This window comes from Centrocercus urophasianus, unplaced genomic scaffold (genome assembly GCF_019232065.1).
Source record: "Centrocercus urophasianus isolate 14NV4802_14NV808 unplaced genomic scaffold, USGS_Curo_1.0 seq_65, whole genome shotgun sequence".
NCBI lineage: Eukaryota > Metazoa > Chordata > Aves > Galliformes > Phasianidae > Centrocercus > Centrocercus urophasianus.
The window spans coordinates 1,274-15,059 of NW_024885255.1; the positions used below are offsets into that span (position 1 = coordinate 1,274).

General features: G+C 56.6%; 3 protein-coding genes across 9 annotated transcripts in view; all 3 read left to right on the top strand.

Moving 5' to 3' along the window:
• Nucleotides 1–5,247: 5,247 nt before the first annotated feature.
• LOC122170263 (natural killer cell receptor 2B4-like) lies at nucleotides 5,248–9,181 on the top strand. 7 transcript variants are annotated; one of them, XM_042836972.1, is made up of 9 exons: nucleotides 5,248–5,432; nucleotides 6,512–6,832; nucleotides 6,896–7,153; nucleotides 7,490–7,606; nucleotides 7,921–8,009; nucleotides 8,127–8,192; nucleotides 8,305–8,370; nucleotides 8,554–8,613; nucleotides 8,807–9,181. In XM_042836972.1, the coding sequence occupies exons 1-9, from the start codon at nucleotides 5,354–5,356 to the stop codon at nucleotides 8,879–8,881; spliced, it is 1,131 nt and encodes a 376-aa protein (XP_042692906.1). In that variant the 5' UTR covers nucleotides 5,248–5,353; the 3' UTR covers nucleotides 8,882–9,181. The 7 variants fall into 7 exon arrangements, with proteins under 7 accessions (XP_042692906.1, XP_042692905.1, XP_042692904.1 ...); XM_042836971.1 differs by having other exon boundaries at nucleotides 6,512–7,153; XM_042836969.1 differs by lacking the exon at nucleotides 5,248–5,432 and having other exon boundaries at nucleotides 5,570–6,832.
• Nucleotides 9,182–10,096: 915 nt separating this feature from the next.
• LOC122170249 (SLAM family member 8-like) lies at nucleotides 10,097–12,619 on the top strand. Its single transcript, XM_042836947.1, is given in 5 exon segments — nucleotides 10,097–10,466; nucleotides 10,892–10,932; nucleotides 10,934–11,201; nucleotides 11,273–11,530; nucleotides 11,740–12,619. Coding segments are annotated over 5 exon segments (741 nt in total). The 5' UTR covers nucleotides 10,097–10,381; the 3' UTR covers nucleotides 11,829–12,619.
• Nucleotides 12,620–13,346: 727 nt separating this feature from the next.
• Nucleotides 13,347–13,786, top strand: part of LOC122170225 (signaling lymphocytic activation molecule-like) — a 7,131-nt gene continuing 6,691 nt past the window's right edge. The window contains 1 exon segment of the mRNA XM_042836921.1: nucleotides 13,347–13,381. Within this exon segment, the coding sequence (XP_042692855.1) occupies nucleotides 13,347–13,381 (35 nt within the window).

Consider the following 13,786-nt stretch of genomic DNA (forward strand, 5'->3'; position numbering starts at 1 on the left):
ACGTTCCTCGCCTCAAACGCTCCACCCCTGATGTGAGCACCATGGGAGCAGTGCCTCCATCCTCTATTTTTGTGTATTTGTGTAGGTTTTTTTTTTGGTTCTCCCCCCCTTTTACATGGTAATTTCCTGAGCGTGTCTCCAAACGAGGGTTTTATTTGCCACGTTTGTTTGTTTGCCTCCGGGGCGCTGCTCTCGGACAGAGGTGCTAATAAAGCAGACGTCTGTGGCAGGGGATCAGATTGTGTTCTTGTTAACACGCTGTTTCCTTTAAATAAATCATCGTCCCCCAGACTGGCATTCAATTATTAACGCAAACGCAGGGGGGGAGGAGGAGGGTGGGTGGGTGTTGGGGAACATGGGATGTGCCTTAGGGCTTTCCCTCTGCGCCAGGGCGTTGCTGTGGAGTGGTGGTGAGGCTCTGCTCGTGGATCTGGAGGGGCCCTTTGGTAGTGCTGGAGGGGATATGACCCCAATAAGTGGAAGAGATGCATAAGGAAGGGCAGGATCCGTGCTGCCCTGTGATCCCCAGGTCCCCAAGAAGTGACCCCTGTGGTTTCCCCCACCCTACACCACGGGCTCTAAACATGACATGGATGTAGGGGGGGGAGTCCCAAGGAGCTCTCCCTCCCCATTGCCCTTTACCTTCCCACTCCCAATTCATAAAGCAGCAGAGCAGGCATGAGGAGGTTTCCCAGGAGAGCGTTTAGACAGGAGATTGAATGAGTGATTTTCTGGGAACACGAAGATGGCACCGGATCACTTATTTATGAGAACTTTTTGGCAGATCCTCCCGTCCATAATTCATGCTGCGTGGCGTTTAAGTTGGGGTCACCGGTAAATAATTCACTTCTTATAAACTGTGGAAGGTTGGACGAGATGCTGAATTGTTACCTCGCACCGAAATGGGGGCTGCGGGTACGAATCCGATGCTGACCCCATAAAGGAGGAGATCCCAGACTGGGAGCGCTGGGATGCAGTGGGGTTTGTGTGGCCGCTGGGAGGAAGCAGTGTCACCAGGTTTGGGGCTTGTGCAAGAGATGATGAAATGCATCTTATGCCCTTATAGGGCATCACTGGGGTGAATGTGGCTTTTCCTGTCTGGGTAAATCCGGCGATCCTGGGAGAACAGTGGAGTTGTGCTGGGTGGGTTTAGACTTCGCTCTTGTCCCTCTGGAGCCCAGTGTGGGTTCTACTCATCCCCCAGTCTCAACGCCTGGTCACCACGTGCACAGCCACCAGTAACACCACCAGTGGGCCAAACACAGCAGCCACCAGATAACCCCTGAGTGTGCAGTACCCACCCTGTGCCCCACATGGCCCCGGAGACCCCCCAGCATCCAGGGGCTGCCCCTTGCCCGGGCCTGGCGTGGTCCCCTCCCCAGCATGTGGCTCAGATCTCATTCCTGGTCCAGCTGTGCTCCTGCTGTGTACTCCTGTGTCACCCTCAGTTGTCGCAGGGGGGTCATCTGTGTGTGAGGGACATGTGGTCAGCGTGGGAGTGCTCTGCGGGGGGAAAATGCATCCATCCATCCCTTGCCCCCCCCCCTCACCCCCCCCCAGGATTTGGGTGTTAGCGGGTTTGGATGCATTGGGTGCAGTGTGGTGATGTCACCACAAAGGGAACGGGGATTTCTGCACACCTCCCAGAGGAAGCTGCAGGGCCAGCGGGCTGGGGTCAGGAGGTTCGTGCAGTGGGGATCCATCAACACGTCTCCCCCAGGGGCACTGGCACTCACCGAGAACCAACACACGGTAGGTAAACTTCCTGGGGCTGCTGGGTTTGGAGGCGATGTCTACCCCTGCAGAGTACTGGCCTGCATCTGCGCTGCGCAGCTCCGTGATCTCCAGCGACAGCAAGTGGGGATGGATTCGTAGCCGGCCTTGGAAGTCAGGCAGGAAATCCACTGCAAATTCCTTCAGCCCAGGCTTGGCTTCGGCGATGTGAGTGCTGTGGGTTTCGGAAATCCAGGTGATCCTCACGATGTCCTCAGCCAAGGGGCGCAACGCCGGGAAGGACAGCGGCTTTCCCCGCACCCCTCTCAGCACCTTGAGGGCATGGCAGCACTGCAGACCTGCGAGGGACAGGGTGACATGTGCTGGTGACATCCTCTTCCCCCCCCCTTGCCCCAGTTGTGAAAGCAATGCCTCCATCCATCCCTCAAAGCCCCCCAAAGGCAGCACCCTTACCCGCAGCCATTGCCAGCAGCACGCAGCTGAACTGTACAGCCCCAACTCTGACCATGCCTGGGGGTCCTTTCCTGCAGACCCCCAGTCCGTGGGGCTGAGAGCGGTGGTGCTGCAGCCAGGACTGGGGAAGGAGGAGGCGAATTGCTCAGTGTGTTCAGGGAAGGACGTGAGTGAGCTTTTGGGTGAGGAAGTGGTGATGGGGGGCAGTGGGATGGGCAACAGTGAGGAAGTGACAGCTGCTCTGTCAGGATGTGCCAGGACTGGGGCTTGCCCAGGTTGGTGGGGGGAAGGATGACGTGTTGTGCCATGCTGAGCCCATCAAACTGTAGAGATGCTGGGAACCCAGGGGTGATGGTGCTCATGGGTTGGGAGTGGTCATAGGGAGCATGGAGTATCCCAGCCCCATCCCATCAAACCCACCTGGAAAAGGGATCTCAGTGCTGTGCCCCACGGCATGAATGAGTTACATTTGGGGCTCAGAGGCATTGCACAGAACTGTTTTGCTCCCCTATGCACACAAACTCCAACACCCACCCCATTCACCTCCCGAGCTTTCTGCCACCCCCGACCCGCTCGGAAATGAAACTCGTGCCCTCACCACGAATTTGGGATTCATCCACAGCACCAAAGGGTGCAAGGGGGTGCCCGGCCGGGTGACACTGAACGCGATCCCGTGCTGCCACCTCCCGGGCGGAGCCGCGCGGGGCCGCGAGAGCGCTGGGGCTGAAATCGCTCATTCTTCCCCCATTTCGTTGGCAGAGGAGAGAGGGGTGGGATGCTGCGGGATGAAGCTGCGCACGGGCGGGGGTTAAGGGCAGATAACGGCCCGATGCGGGGCGGCTTCGTCCTGCTCCCACCCCACACGCTGTCCCATCGGGGGTGGCATTGGCCGCGTGTATCCATCCCCTCTGTGACCACACGAGCGGCGCCGCCTTCACGTAAACCCGTCCCATCCACCCCCCCCTCGAGCCCCCTGCACATCTCAGGGGCCACATTTCGCTGGAGGGGGGATGAGAATCCACGGATGATGCACTGAATGAAAACACCTTCTCCTCTGCAATGCGGTGCTTCGAGCATGCAGCATCTTCCCTTCCTCCTCAACGCGGTCCGTGAGACGTGCCGAACGCTTCCCTTTCATTCCTGTCCCTTTTCCCCCCCTCCTTCGTTCTCCTTCTTACAGCTCAGCTCTCCCCGGGCAGGCTGCGAGGAGCTCCGACAGCAAAGGGAGCGTCCCCTTGATGTAAATCGTTCCCTACATGTTGAATTCGGCCGCAGACAAAAGCGCTAATTAAGCGGCTCAGCCCCTGCTCTGGAATGGAGGTTTTCAACCTTGCCGAGCGCCGAGTTTCCTTTGTAGCCTTAATTAGTTTTTGCTCCTCTGCTTTCGAGCCGGGGGGGGGGGGGAAAGAGGGGGGGAAGGGGGAGATTGGGGTCCGGGTTCCACGTCACTGCAGGAACACGCAGGGATCGGCCCGGTGGCAGCTAATGAGCGCCTGGCAATTAACACTGAATGATAAGCATGGTTGTGCTGCATCCCACCGAAAGGAGAAGTGGAGCAGAGGGGGTTGATGCTGATGGCTGCATCGTTTCAGTTGTTGGGGTCCTATAGGGGTGTGGAGGCACTGGAGGGGGTGTGGTGGAGGAGGAGGAAGGAGGACTTCATGCATTGTCTGTGTTAAGGATGTGGGGATCTTCTCACCGCTGGGGAGATGGAGCTGAGCTGGGGATGCTCGCATGTAGTTTTCCCAAGGGTTTGCTCAGGAGCTGCCTGTCTGCCCCTTAATGCAGTGCTCCCATAGAGGAAAGGCTGTGTGCAACAGGGTCCTCCTTGTGTTCGGCTCTGTGTCACCAGCAACGTGCACCAAACCCATAGGGGACTGCTGGGGTGAGCTGGTAGGGCTGCGTGGGGCTCTGCCTGCAGTGTTTGGGGCAGCCTTGAAATCTCAGGTAGAAAAAAAAGCCGAGAGTGCAATAAAGCTGCCCTCATCTCATCAGTATCTCCCAGCGCTGCCGATTTACTGATGGATCTATGGAGCCCAATAAAGGCCCGACACATCACTGCATGCTCAGTTTGTCTGGACGCAGCAGATCTGGAGTTACGGAGCAATGAGAAGAGACCTCCAACGACGCACAGCGATGGGCTGAGCTTCCCCACGCAGCCGGGATGGAGGGAGGATGCAGCGCTGGTGCTGCTGAGGTCACCGCACTGCTCAGCATCACACTCACAGCGCTCTGGTTCCCTCGATTTGGGAAGCAGCTCTCAGTTCCTCCCACACCTCCCACATCCTCCAGCGCCCCGGGCTGGTGAGAAGGAGCGATTGCCAATACACCCACTTCGGGGCTATTTTTTTTTTTCCCCTGAGAAATGCTTGTTATATGCAGCTGATAGGAAGGGAATGGCTTTTTTTTCCATGGACAAAGAGAAGCTCAGCCCTAGCCTTTGCTTCTTCCCCCTTCCCATGACCGCAGAGCACACCAAAGCCCCACAAGAGCAGCACACTGTCTTTCCATAAGTGTCTTCCTCTTAAAAAATAAATCTCATCTTTTCTCACAACAACTCCTTAACGACCCGAGTGAAGTAACACCCACAGCAGGGAGAATTTCAGTCCCTTGGAACAGCGTCCTCTGCATTCAGCACCACTTGATGGCAGTTGTTCTCCCCCAGCACTGCTGGGCGGCTGCGCTGCGTGGTGCTGAGTGGGAAGTGCAGCAAAACACGGGGAAGTGCATGAGACAAAACCCCCCAAAGAGCTCCCACTTCATGCCATAAGGGGTTTCAGGTGGCCAGGGCCAGCTCGGCGCTCTCTGAGCTGCAGTTGTGGTGCTCTCGTGTTGTAACACCCAGTCCTCCCACAACAGAGGCTCAAAAAGAAAGCAAAACCCCCAGAGAACCTCCTTGGGCCTTTAGAATGAGCTTCCTCGGAGACGCACAGGCACCGAGCCCTGCAGGAGCATCGATCCCCTGTGGTCACAGAGCCGTGGATGGCTCCATCCTCCCGCTGGGTGACGTGGGGACGGCGTGGGGGGCGGAGGGGAGGCGGTGACGCAGAGGGTGTTGCACAGCAGCACGCGCCCATGGGGGTGTGAGGGAGGAAGTTGCTGATGGCTGGGCGCCGTCTCCCAGCGCCGTCTCCTGCTGCAGGCAGCTCGCTCGCACGGTTCGGAGATGCGGCAGCACGGGGTTGCATTGCATGCAGTGGAGACGCTGCTGTGCATCGTGCTGGGGGTGGCAGGCAGCGGGCAAGGTGAGGAGGGGGCACGGGGTGGGGGGAGTTGGTTGGGGCTTGGGGCCGTGCCATGCAGGACGGTGGGGTGGGCAGAGCGCTCACAGGGGCTCGGGGTACCCTAGGAGATGGAGCATGGATTGGGGGGTTGGCTTTGCTCTGCTCCCAGCCCCGACCAGCCCAGGTAGAGCCATCCCCAGCCCTCACACAGCAACGCAGACCTTCTGACTGCAATAATCCTTGGAGAAGGTTGTGCCTGAGTTTCTCCTCCCCAGTCCCAGGGACAGTGCTGCAGGGCAGCAGGGCGGCGCTGTGAGAAACCCCCTGACACCCCCAGACTCTGCGCACACCTCCAGAGCTCCCATTCCATTCCAACCTCTCCCTTTCGACTGCCCATCACCTCCTCCCCTGCTCTCCTCCCAGCCCCAACCCCACCACCACCTCAGTGCAAAGCATCCCCGGGGCTGCACAAGGTGGGGTGCAGCTGTCTGGAAGCTGTGCAGCACAGCCTGCAGTGAGCAGGGGCTCAGAATAGCTGCATGCAAGCCCCCGAATGTGGTTAACACCACCTCTCACACCTCACACCTCTTTTGCTGCTCGCTGGGGCTGTGGTGGCCAGGCACGCACTGCTTTTGGGCTGCTGCTGAGTCCGATGTTGTCCCAAACATGCAGATGGAGGAAGTGGTGCACACCAGGCCCTGCTGACTGCTGGCTCGTATTTGCTTCAAGGGCTTTTTATCTCGCCTCTGCCAGAGCCCCGGACATCCATGGCTGCTTTGCGAAGGGGGAAAGCAGAGCAGAGCTTCTCTGGGAGGGAAGGGTCCTTTGGGTCAGATTCAGGCTGCAGCAGCGAGGAGGAAGATGGGGCATGAAGAAGAAGTGGACACTTCCTGTATGGCCTGAAAGTGCCTGCTCTCTGAGCAGGGCAGAGGGGATGTTGGACGGGCGGCTGCAATATGTGGCCAGAGTGCAGGCCATCTGCACCAAGAAGTGCTGCCCAGAGGGGATGGAGCAGCAGCACATGGGGTGCAGCACAGGGGTCCCCATCCCAGACTGTCCCTCTGCATGGGGACACTGTGCTCACTTCATGCCTTCCACAGGAGCTGAAGGGTGCAGGGACACAGCAGTGCTCACCGGTACGCATCTGCAGCTGCTGCTGGAGGAACCACTGCCACTGGAGTGGATAACTGTTATTTGGAGAGTGGAACTGGGGGCAGAATCCCGGCAGCGCATCCTGACGGTTTGGAAGGATAAAGTTGAATATTCAAACAGTTCTCTTTCTCGGAGAGCCATCTTCCACCGGGAGCCCCTCTCCCTGCAGATCAGTGCTGTCACCCAAGCAGACAACGGCAACTATTTTTCAGAGATTGAAAAGTCAAATGGGTCCGTTTCGAGCAAGTGCTTCCACGTGTCAGTGTGGGGTGAGTGCCTGGACCTCCTGCCCTCCTCCCTCCCCATCCCCTCTAACCTCTCTGTCCCTGCAGAGCCTGTGGGCAGCCCACACCTGGAGACACGCGTGCTGCAGCAGGAGCAGGGGCGGTGCAGCTTCCAGCTGTCCTGCACTATGCCTGAGGCCACCGCCGTGTCCTACAGCTGGTCCCGTGACTGGGAGCCACTGGGCAACCAGAGCGTGCTGGATGTGCCCAAGGATGTGCAGCCTGGGCTCTATGTCTGCAATGTGAGCAACCCGGCCAGCTGGAGCACGGCCAGCATCGACACAGCCACAGCCTGCAGCCAGACAGGTGATCTGTCCTCTGCTCCACCAAAGCCTGGTTTGGGGTTGCATCGCTGCAAATTCGGGGCCTTCATCTGCCCCCCAGCGTGTGCGGGTCCCCCCCCGGGGCCCCCCCCCAAGCTGCTTTGCTGCTACCAGGGAGAAAATGTGCCCTTCTACTGAAAAGGGAAACATTACTGCTGGAAACTGCGTGCAAATGGATATTGTGGTTTCCCTGCCCAAGTCTCTTCCCCATGCACCGGCCATGATGGGAGCTGTGCTTTGGAAATCGTAGAGTCGTAGAATCATCTTCAAATGTCCTCCCTCTGCTTTCATGTCACCCGTTCCGTTCATTCCTCCCCAGGGCTGTTTGGTGCCATGCCGTGGTGGGCAGTGACCGTGTTGCTGGTGCTGGCTGTCTGCATTGCTGGCTCCACCACCTACTGGTGCTGGAGGAGGAGGAGGAAGGACCGCCCTGCAGGTTTGGATCCACTTGGAGTGGGGATTTGGCTGCGCATCTCCTCCTGACACCCCTTGTGCCCCTGAGTCCCCCCCTGTGCTGCCACCAGCCCCCGGTTCTACCCTACTCTGGGGGACTATTTCCATCCCAAAGCTGCTGCTGGCACAGGAGAGTCCATCTCATGGTGTCTGGGGCACTGTTTGGATTTTGGTCACCATTTGCTCTATTCTGAGCTGGAGAAGCAGCCCCTTATCCCACGGCCGAGGGGCGCCTTCCTCCCCTGCTTCGCTTTGCTGGGATGTGTGGGACTGTGAGCTCTAACTTCTCTTCCCCAGCTCCGACCCCCTCAGCTCCCCCAGAACACACAGAGCCATCGCTGACTGTCTATGAGGAGGTGGGCAAACTCCAAACCGGTCAAGAGCCTGTGAGTGTTGAGTTCCCCCCCCCCACGCTGAGCCCTGGGCAGCACATGGTTCCAGGGCAGCTGCTGTCAGATTGGACTGCGTCCTTTTAACCAGTTTAGGGCTGTTTTCTCCTGCAGAATGGGAACAGTGAGGCTCACATGGTGGGAAACACCGTCTACGCTGTGGTCAACCCCAAAGGACAGGTGGGACCCTGTGCTGGGATCCATCCCAGGGGAGCTGTGTGGCCCCAGAGGTGTAGGGTTTTCGTCCATAATTTGCTTTTCACTCCATATTTCCTCTGCTCCCCACTGGTAGAGGCCCAGAAGCCCTCAAAAGCCCGAAAGCTGCACCATTTACTCCACTGTTCAGCACAGCATGAAGGTGAGTGTTCTGTGCTACGGCTATGGCCCCTTTGCAGAAGCAGAGAAGCTCAAATCCTCATCAGTTCTGAGGACACCTGTGGGAGCTCACAGCCCCTGAGCTCTGGAGCTGCTTCTAGGGCTTCTGGTGGGGCAGCAGCCCCCTACCCCATCCCTAAGGGTAGATCCACGCTCTGCTTTGCAGTCCCCCTCCTTCAAGAGGAAGAAGTTGGACCGAGCTTTGGTTTTCACTGCCTACATGGAGGTAACAGGCACAGGGCAGCGGACAGAAGAGCCCTGCACATCTCCTCTCCAAATACCACACTCTTGAGCTTCTTGGTGCTGGAATTTGGGTGACTTTCTGAGTGATTTTTGGTGACCGACAGAAGCCTCACACCACGCACAAGGAAGGGCTGCAAACGCTTCTGTTGTACTGACCCTCACCCACTTACCTGCAGGTGACGGCACCTTTGAGACATTACCCCTCCTCTCAGAGCTCATCCACATCTCCCACGGACCTCCAAAACTCCTGAGCCCTGCAGGCACTTGGATTCCCCCCCCTTCTGCAGCTCGGGGACTCATTGGGGATGGGAAACATCTGGACTTGGGTTTTGCTAACACCACAACCACCCCCTATCCTGACTGCTGCTGGGGGTTCAGCCCTGCACCCAACGGTCCTTCCTTCCTCCGACGCCCTCCGACGGCACGAGAGGCTCCGGGAGGAGGGGAGGGGGGAGAGAAAGGGGACTCTGGCTTCAAAAAATCGCACCAAAGGCGAGATCAAGGCTTTTATTTGGGATTAAAATTAAACGTGTCTCTTTGATGGGAGCTCACTCCCGACGGCGCCGCCCGCTTCCTTCTGTCTGAGTCCCCCGCATCAAAATACCTTTGTGTCTGCTCCCTGCGAAAGGAGCGTTAATTGGGATCGTTAATGGGGAGCGTGCTAAGAGGCTGCTATGGTAGAGAGGTGGGGGGGGCTGGGGGGCTGCTGTCACAACACGAAATTCGGGGGGTGGGCGCTGCTCACTGGGGCTCAGGCAGAGCCGTGCTGCTGCTTGGTGCCATCATCCGCACCTCGAGGCATCCAGGTGGGAGGGAGCAAAGTACTTCTGGCCCCAACGTAGGGGAAGGCAAAATGCAAACGAATGCAAATCCACGTGGGATTTGGGCTTCTTCGGGCGAGCAAAGTCTTCTCCTGTGCTGTCAGTACCGACTCACTGCTGTTTCAACAGCAGGAGGTGGACCTCTGAATGGGGTCGGGGCACAGTGCCGTGCTGGCATGGGTGGAAATCCAGGGCAGAACACACAGAAGGGGCTGAGGCTGCTGCCTCATTTTGCAGGAGGGACAGGGAGGTGAGAAACCTCTCCTGCAGGCACTGGCTCTTTTCCCTGATGGATATGAGCTGGAGTTGGAAATCAGCAGCTCAGAGCTCTGCAGCTCTGCCACGCGTCCGTGTCCCGTTGCCCCCACAAACAGAATCAATCATTACCTTGGAAATAGGCTTAAGGTGCTGGTGCTCATCGTCAGTGGGGTCTCAGTGAGGACCAACCGCTTCAAACAGTGCAGAAAGATAACGAGCTAAAAAACTCATTTGTTAGTGACATTCCTGGACATTAGGAAGCATTACTTTTCAGAAAGGGTGGTCAGGCACTGCAATGGATGCCCAGGAAGGAGGTGGAGTCACTGAGCCTGGGGGTGTTCAAGGAAAGGCTGGATGTTGTGTTGAGGGACGTGGTTTAGTGGGAGCTGTTGGGAATGGGGGAACGGTTGGACTGGGTGATCTTTTAGGTCTTTTCCAACCTTGGTGATTCTATGATGGTCTCTCTGATGACTCCTTGTGACTCCTACTAGGCTGAGGAAGTAGAGCACGCCTGTGCTCTGCAGAGCGTCAGAGCAGAAGTTAAAACGGGCAGCTTTCGGTTTTCAGTTTTAGTGATAGTAGCTGGCGATCACTATGGCTTCATGAAAATGTTTCTGTAGGTGGAAAAGTCAGACCTGCAGCTGGGGGGTGCTGCTGGGGGGGTTGTTTGAGATGTTCGGTGTGGATTTTGGACACCAACATGGAATGAAGGCGGCAGTGGTGCTCACGGGGCAGCTTCTTGTTTTCTTCGTGAAAGGTACGTCTGGGTTCCTCCGGGGCGATGCTGAGCGGGGGCCATGTAGGTTGGGTCCACGTTAATTTGGGGCCGTGGTGCTGCAGAACGTGCTGGTGAGGAACATGCTGGTGGGGATGGCGATGGTGGTGTGCAGGAAGGATGTGTGGGGCTCGCATCCCCACCCCATGCTCTCCTTTTACTCTTCCTGTCCCCATTTTGTGCCCCAGATGTGATCTGCTGGGATATCCTGCAGTCTGATCGCTCCCCATGGGACACCCCACTGTCCCATCATGCTGGAGGCGAGTGAGCTGGGAGGGGAATGAGCAGAGGGAAAAGGGAAATTGAATATCAGGATGTTTTGAGCCTGTAAAGGAGTGGTAAGAGGTGGGGGCTGTGACTTTCTGTCCCAGCTGCCCCAGTAGATCAGCTCTGTGCTCTCCCAGCAGCATGGGCGCAGCAGGACCAGACACACGTGAAAGGGCTTAGCGGGGGGGGTGGCCTACCTCATCCCCAGAACCCAGGGCTCCTTCCAGAAAGTTGAGTGGCGCTTTGGCAAGGACCTGAAAATTGCCATCCATGAGAGTGGGGAAGAGGTCCGCTATCCCAATGGCCCTTACAAGGGTCGCCTGAAACTCTTCTCCAACAACACCCTGAGGATGGACCACCTGAGGAAAACCGACAGCAACACCTACTGGGTGTATATGGAGGATGGTGAGGGCACAGAGCACCCTGAAAGCATCCAACTGCAGGTGTATGGTGAGTTGGAGGGGTGGTCCTAGCAACCCGCAGGGAATGGGGTGGCTGTGACATCTCCCCATCTCCTGCAGACGCGGTCCCCAAACCCACCATAAATTTCGTGGTGGATGAGAGCAACCCGGAGAGCTGCAGAGTCACCGTGAATTGTTCAGTGGGGCTGACGGATGTCACTTACGAGTGGTTGCCTCCCAAGAGGATCGCATCAAATAACGGCAGTGAGCTGTTCCTCACCTTCAGCCCCTTGATGGAAGTCTACACCTGTGTAGCCAAGAACCCCGTCTCCTCCAGCAGCTCTAGGCTGATCCACAGGCATCCCTGCTCCTGGGAAGGTATTGAGTGGGACGGGTGGGAGAGAGCATTGGCTCAAGGAGTGCCCAGCAGCAGTGATACGGGGTCCCTGTGAGGCTGGAGGTGGTCTCTGGGAGGTGCCCCTTTTCCCCTGGGTTGGAGGTGGAGGAGCCCCTGGGCTGATGGAGAAGTGGGGCTGTGAGCCCTATGGTGGTCCAACTTGCTGCCCCATTTCTCCCTCTACCTCCAGCTGAGCCCTCTGCTGCCACTACCTCCACCAAGACCAGCGTGCTGGTGTCCCTGGGATGTCTCTTCCTTCTCCTGCTCACTCCGCCATAATGATGCATCACAGTTGATGCCTATCCTCCTTCCACTGTCACATTCCTGCTGCGGGACCAGTGTGGATGCAGCACTCTGACCACTGAGAGACTGCAGTTCCCCAAGAATCCATCACAACCAGCACCCAGGACACGCAGTCCAGTGACCCACGTGCTGTGCCAACATCTCAACCTTTGCTATGCAACCGTGAATGGTTTTTCATGGGTACTCCATATCATGACAACTGTTAGAGCTGGGAGGGGTTCCAGAGAGCTGCAGCCTTCCTCCCTTAAATATCTGCCAAAATATCTGTCAGTGCACCATAGGTGTTCAGCAGTGATATCCTAATCGTTGTGCCCCACATTGGGTGCCATTGGGCCACACTGGAATCTCTTGTTCCACGATGGGGTGGGGTGTTTGATTGAGATAAAGAGAAACTAATGTACGAGAACTGGCAAAGGAATGTGAGATGATACAGTATAAAAGGAATCAAGGGTAATAAACAAATGGGAGAGGGACATGGGCTTCTGACCATGCTGTGGGATGGCGGCACAGTCAGAAGGAAGTCCTTGTTTATGTCACATCCCCCCTCCTGGAAACTACATGGGAATGACCAGAGCTGATAGGATTTGTAGCTTTCAGCTCTCAGGAACCAGGAAACACAGCCCTCCCAGCTCTGACAGTTCACTGCAGGATGTTATGATATGGAATATCAATGAAAAACCGTGACAGCCACAGGGACTGTCTTTCACAACGATGCTTTGAGAACAGCAGCAAAACAAATCAATAAATTGATGGTTAACTGCTCAAAACCAGTCCATTCCTCAACCATAGGACATGCAGGGAGAGCTGAGCCCTTCCTGGGGGCTCCCCATGGCCTTGGGGCATCTCAGGGTCCAAAACCGGCCCCTGGGGCACCCTTGGGAGGCAGAGCAGGGGTTTCTCATTCTGAGACAGCAGCAGAGGGACTCCGTGCTGTGATGAATTAAATGGTTTCCTTTTCACTGTAGCTCTCACGTTTTTGGTGCACGCGTTTTGTCCCTCCTGCTCACTGTTCCCTTCTCTTCTTCCTTTCCTCTGGGCTGTGGTTTGATGTCGGGGACTGGGGGTGACGGGGGAGTTGTTTTTATCCCCACTGCCCTCATTGTGGACAGGAGCCATTCTACAGCAGCCCCTGGGCCACTTCCCAGAACCATCCCAAAGCACCACCTCCCGGGGGACCTTGGTGGCTCATCTGAGAACCAGGAACAAGCAGGAGTCATTCCAGCTCATGCTTAATTGGGAGGCCCAGGGTAATTCCTAGTGTGTTACAGCCCGATGCTTCCAGCACCAATGTGAGTTTGTGCAGAAATTCCCCTCTGTGATATTTCCCAGTGCCTCACATGCTTTTCCAGCCCGGAGGCATCAGCTTGCCCTGCCTGGTGCTCAGCCAGATGCTCTCTGAGCAAGGACAACCCTGCAGGACACGGGTTGGTCCGATGTGGATTTGGGCATAGCTTTGCTTTTGGCATCAGAAATAATTTATTGGTGACAAAAGTCATGGAGCGCTCAGAGCCCGGCTCCTCTGGAAAACGGTGGGAGGCATAAATTGCAGCTTTTATTTCATCCTGACACCTAAATGTGGTCTGTTTTAAAACAAACAGAGGAATTTGTGCTTCATGCTGCTGCCTCCGCTTTCTTCCGCAAAACAAGAGAGAAAAAGTAACAAAAACTTGAAAAGAGTAACAGGAAAAAACCCTTCTCCCATTGTAAAGCAGCGGCGCTGAGCAGCGGCAGAGATGAATAATTCATTCCACTAAAAACACAAAAACAACCAAGATCTTCTCACCCCTTTCCAGCAATGGAACGTGTAGGCAGAGTTTTTCCAGCCTCAGTGTGTACTGAGTGTTGTCCCTGCTCCATCCATGCCTCATGCAAGTCCCATCCATGTCTCACCAGTGTCCCATCCATGTCCCATCCATGTCTCACCAATATCCCAT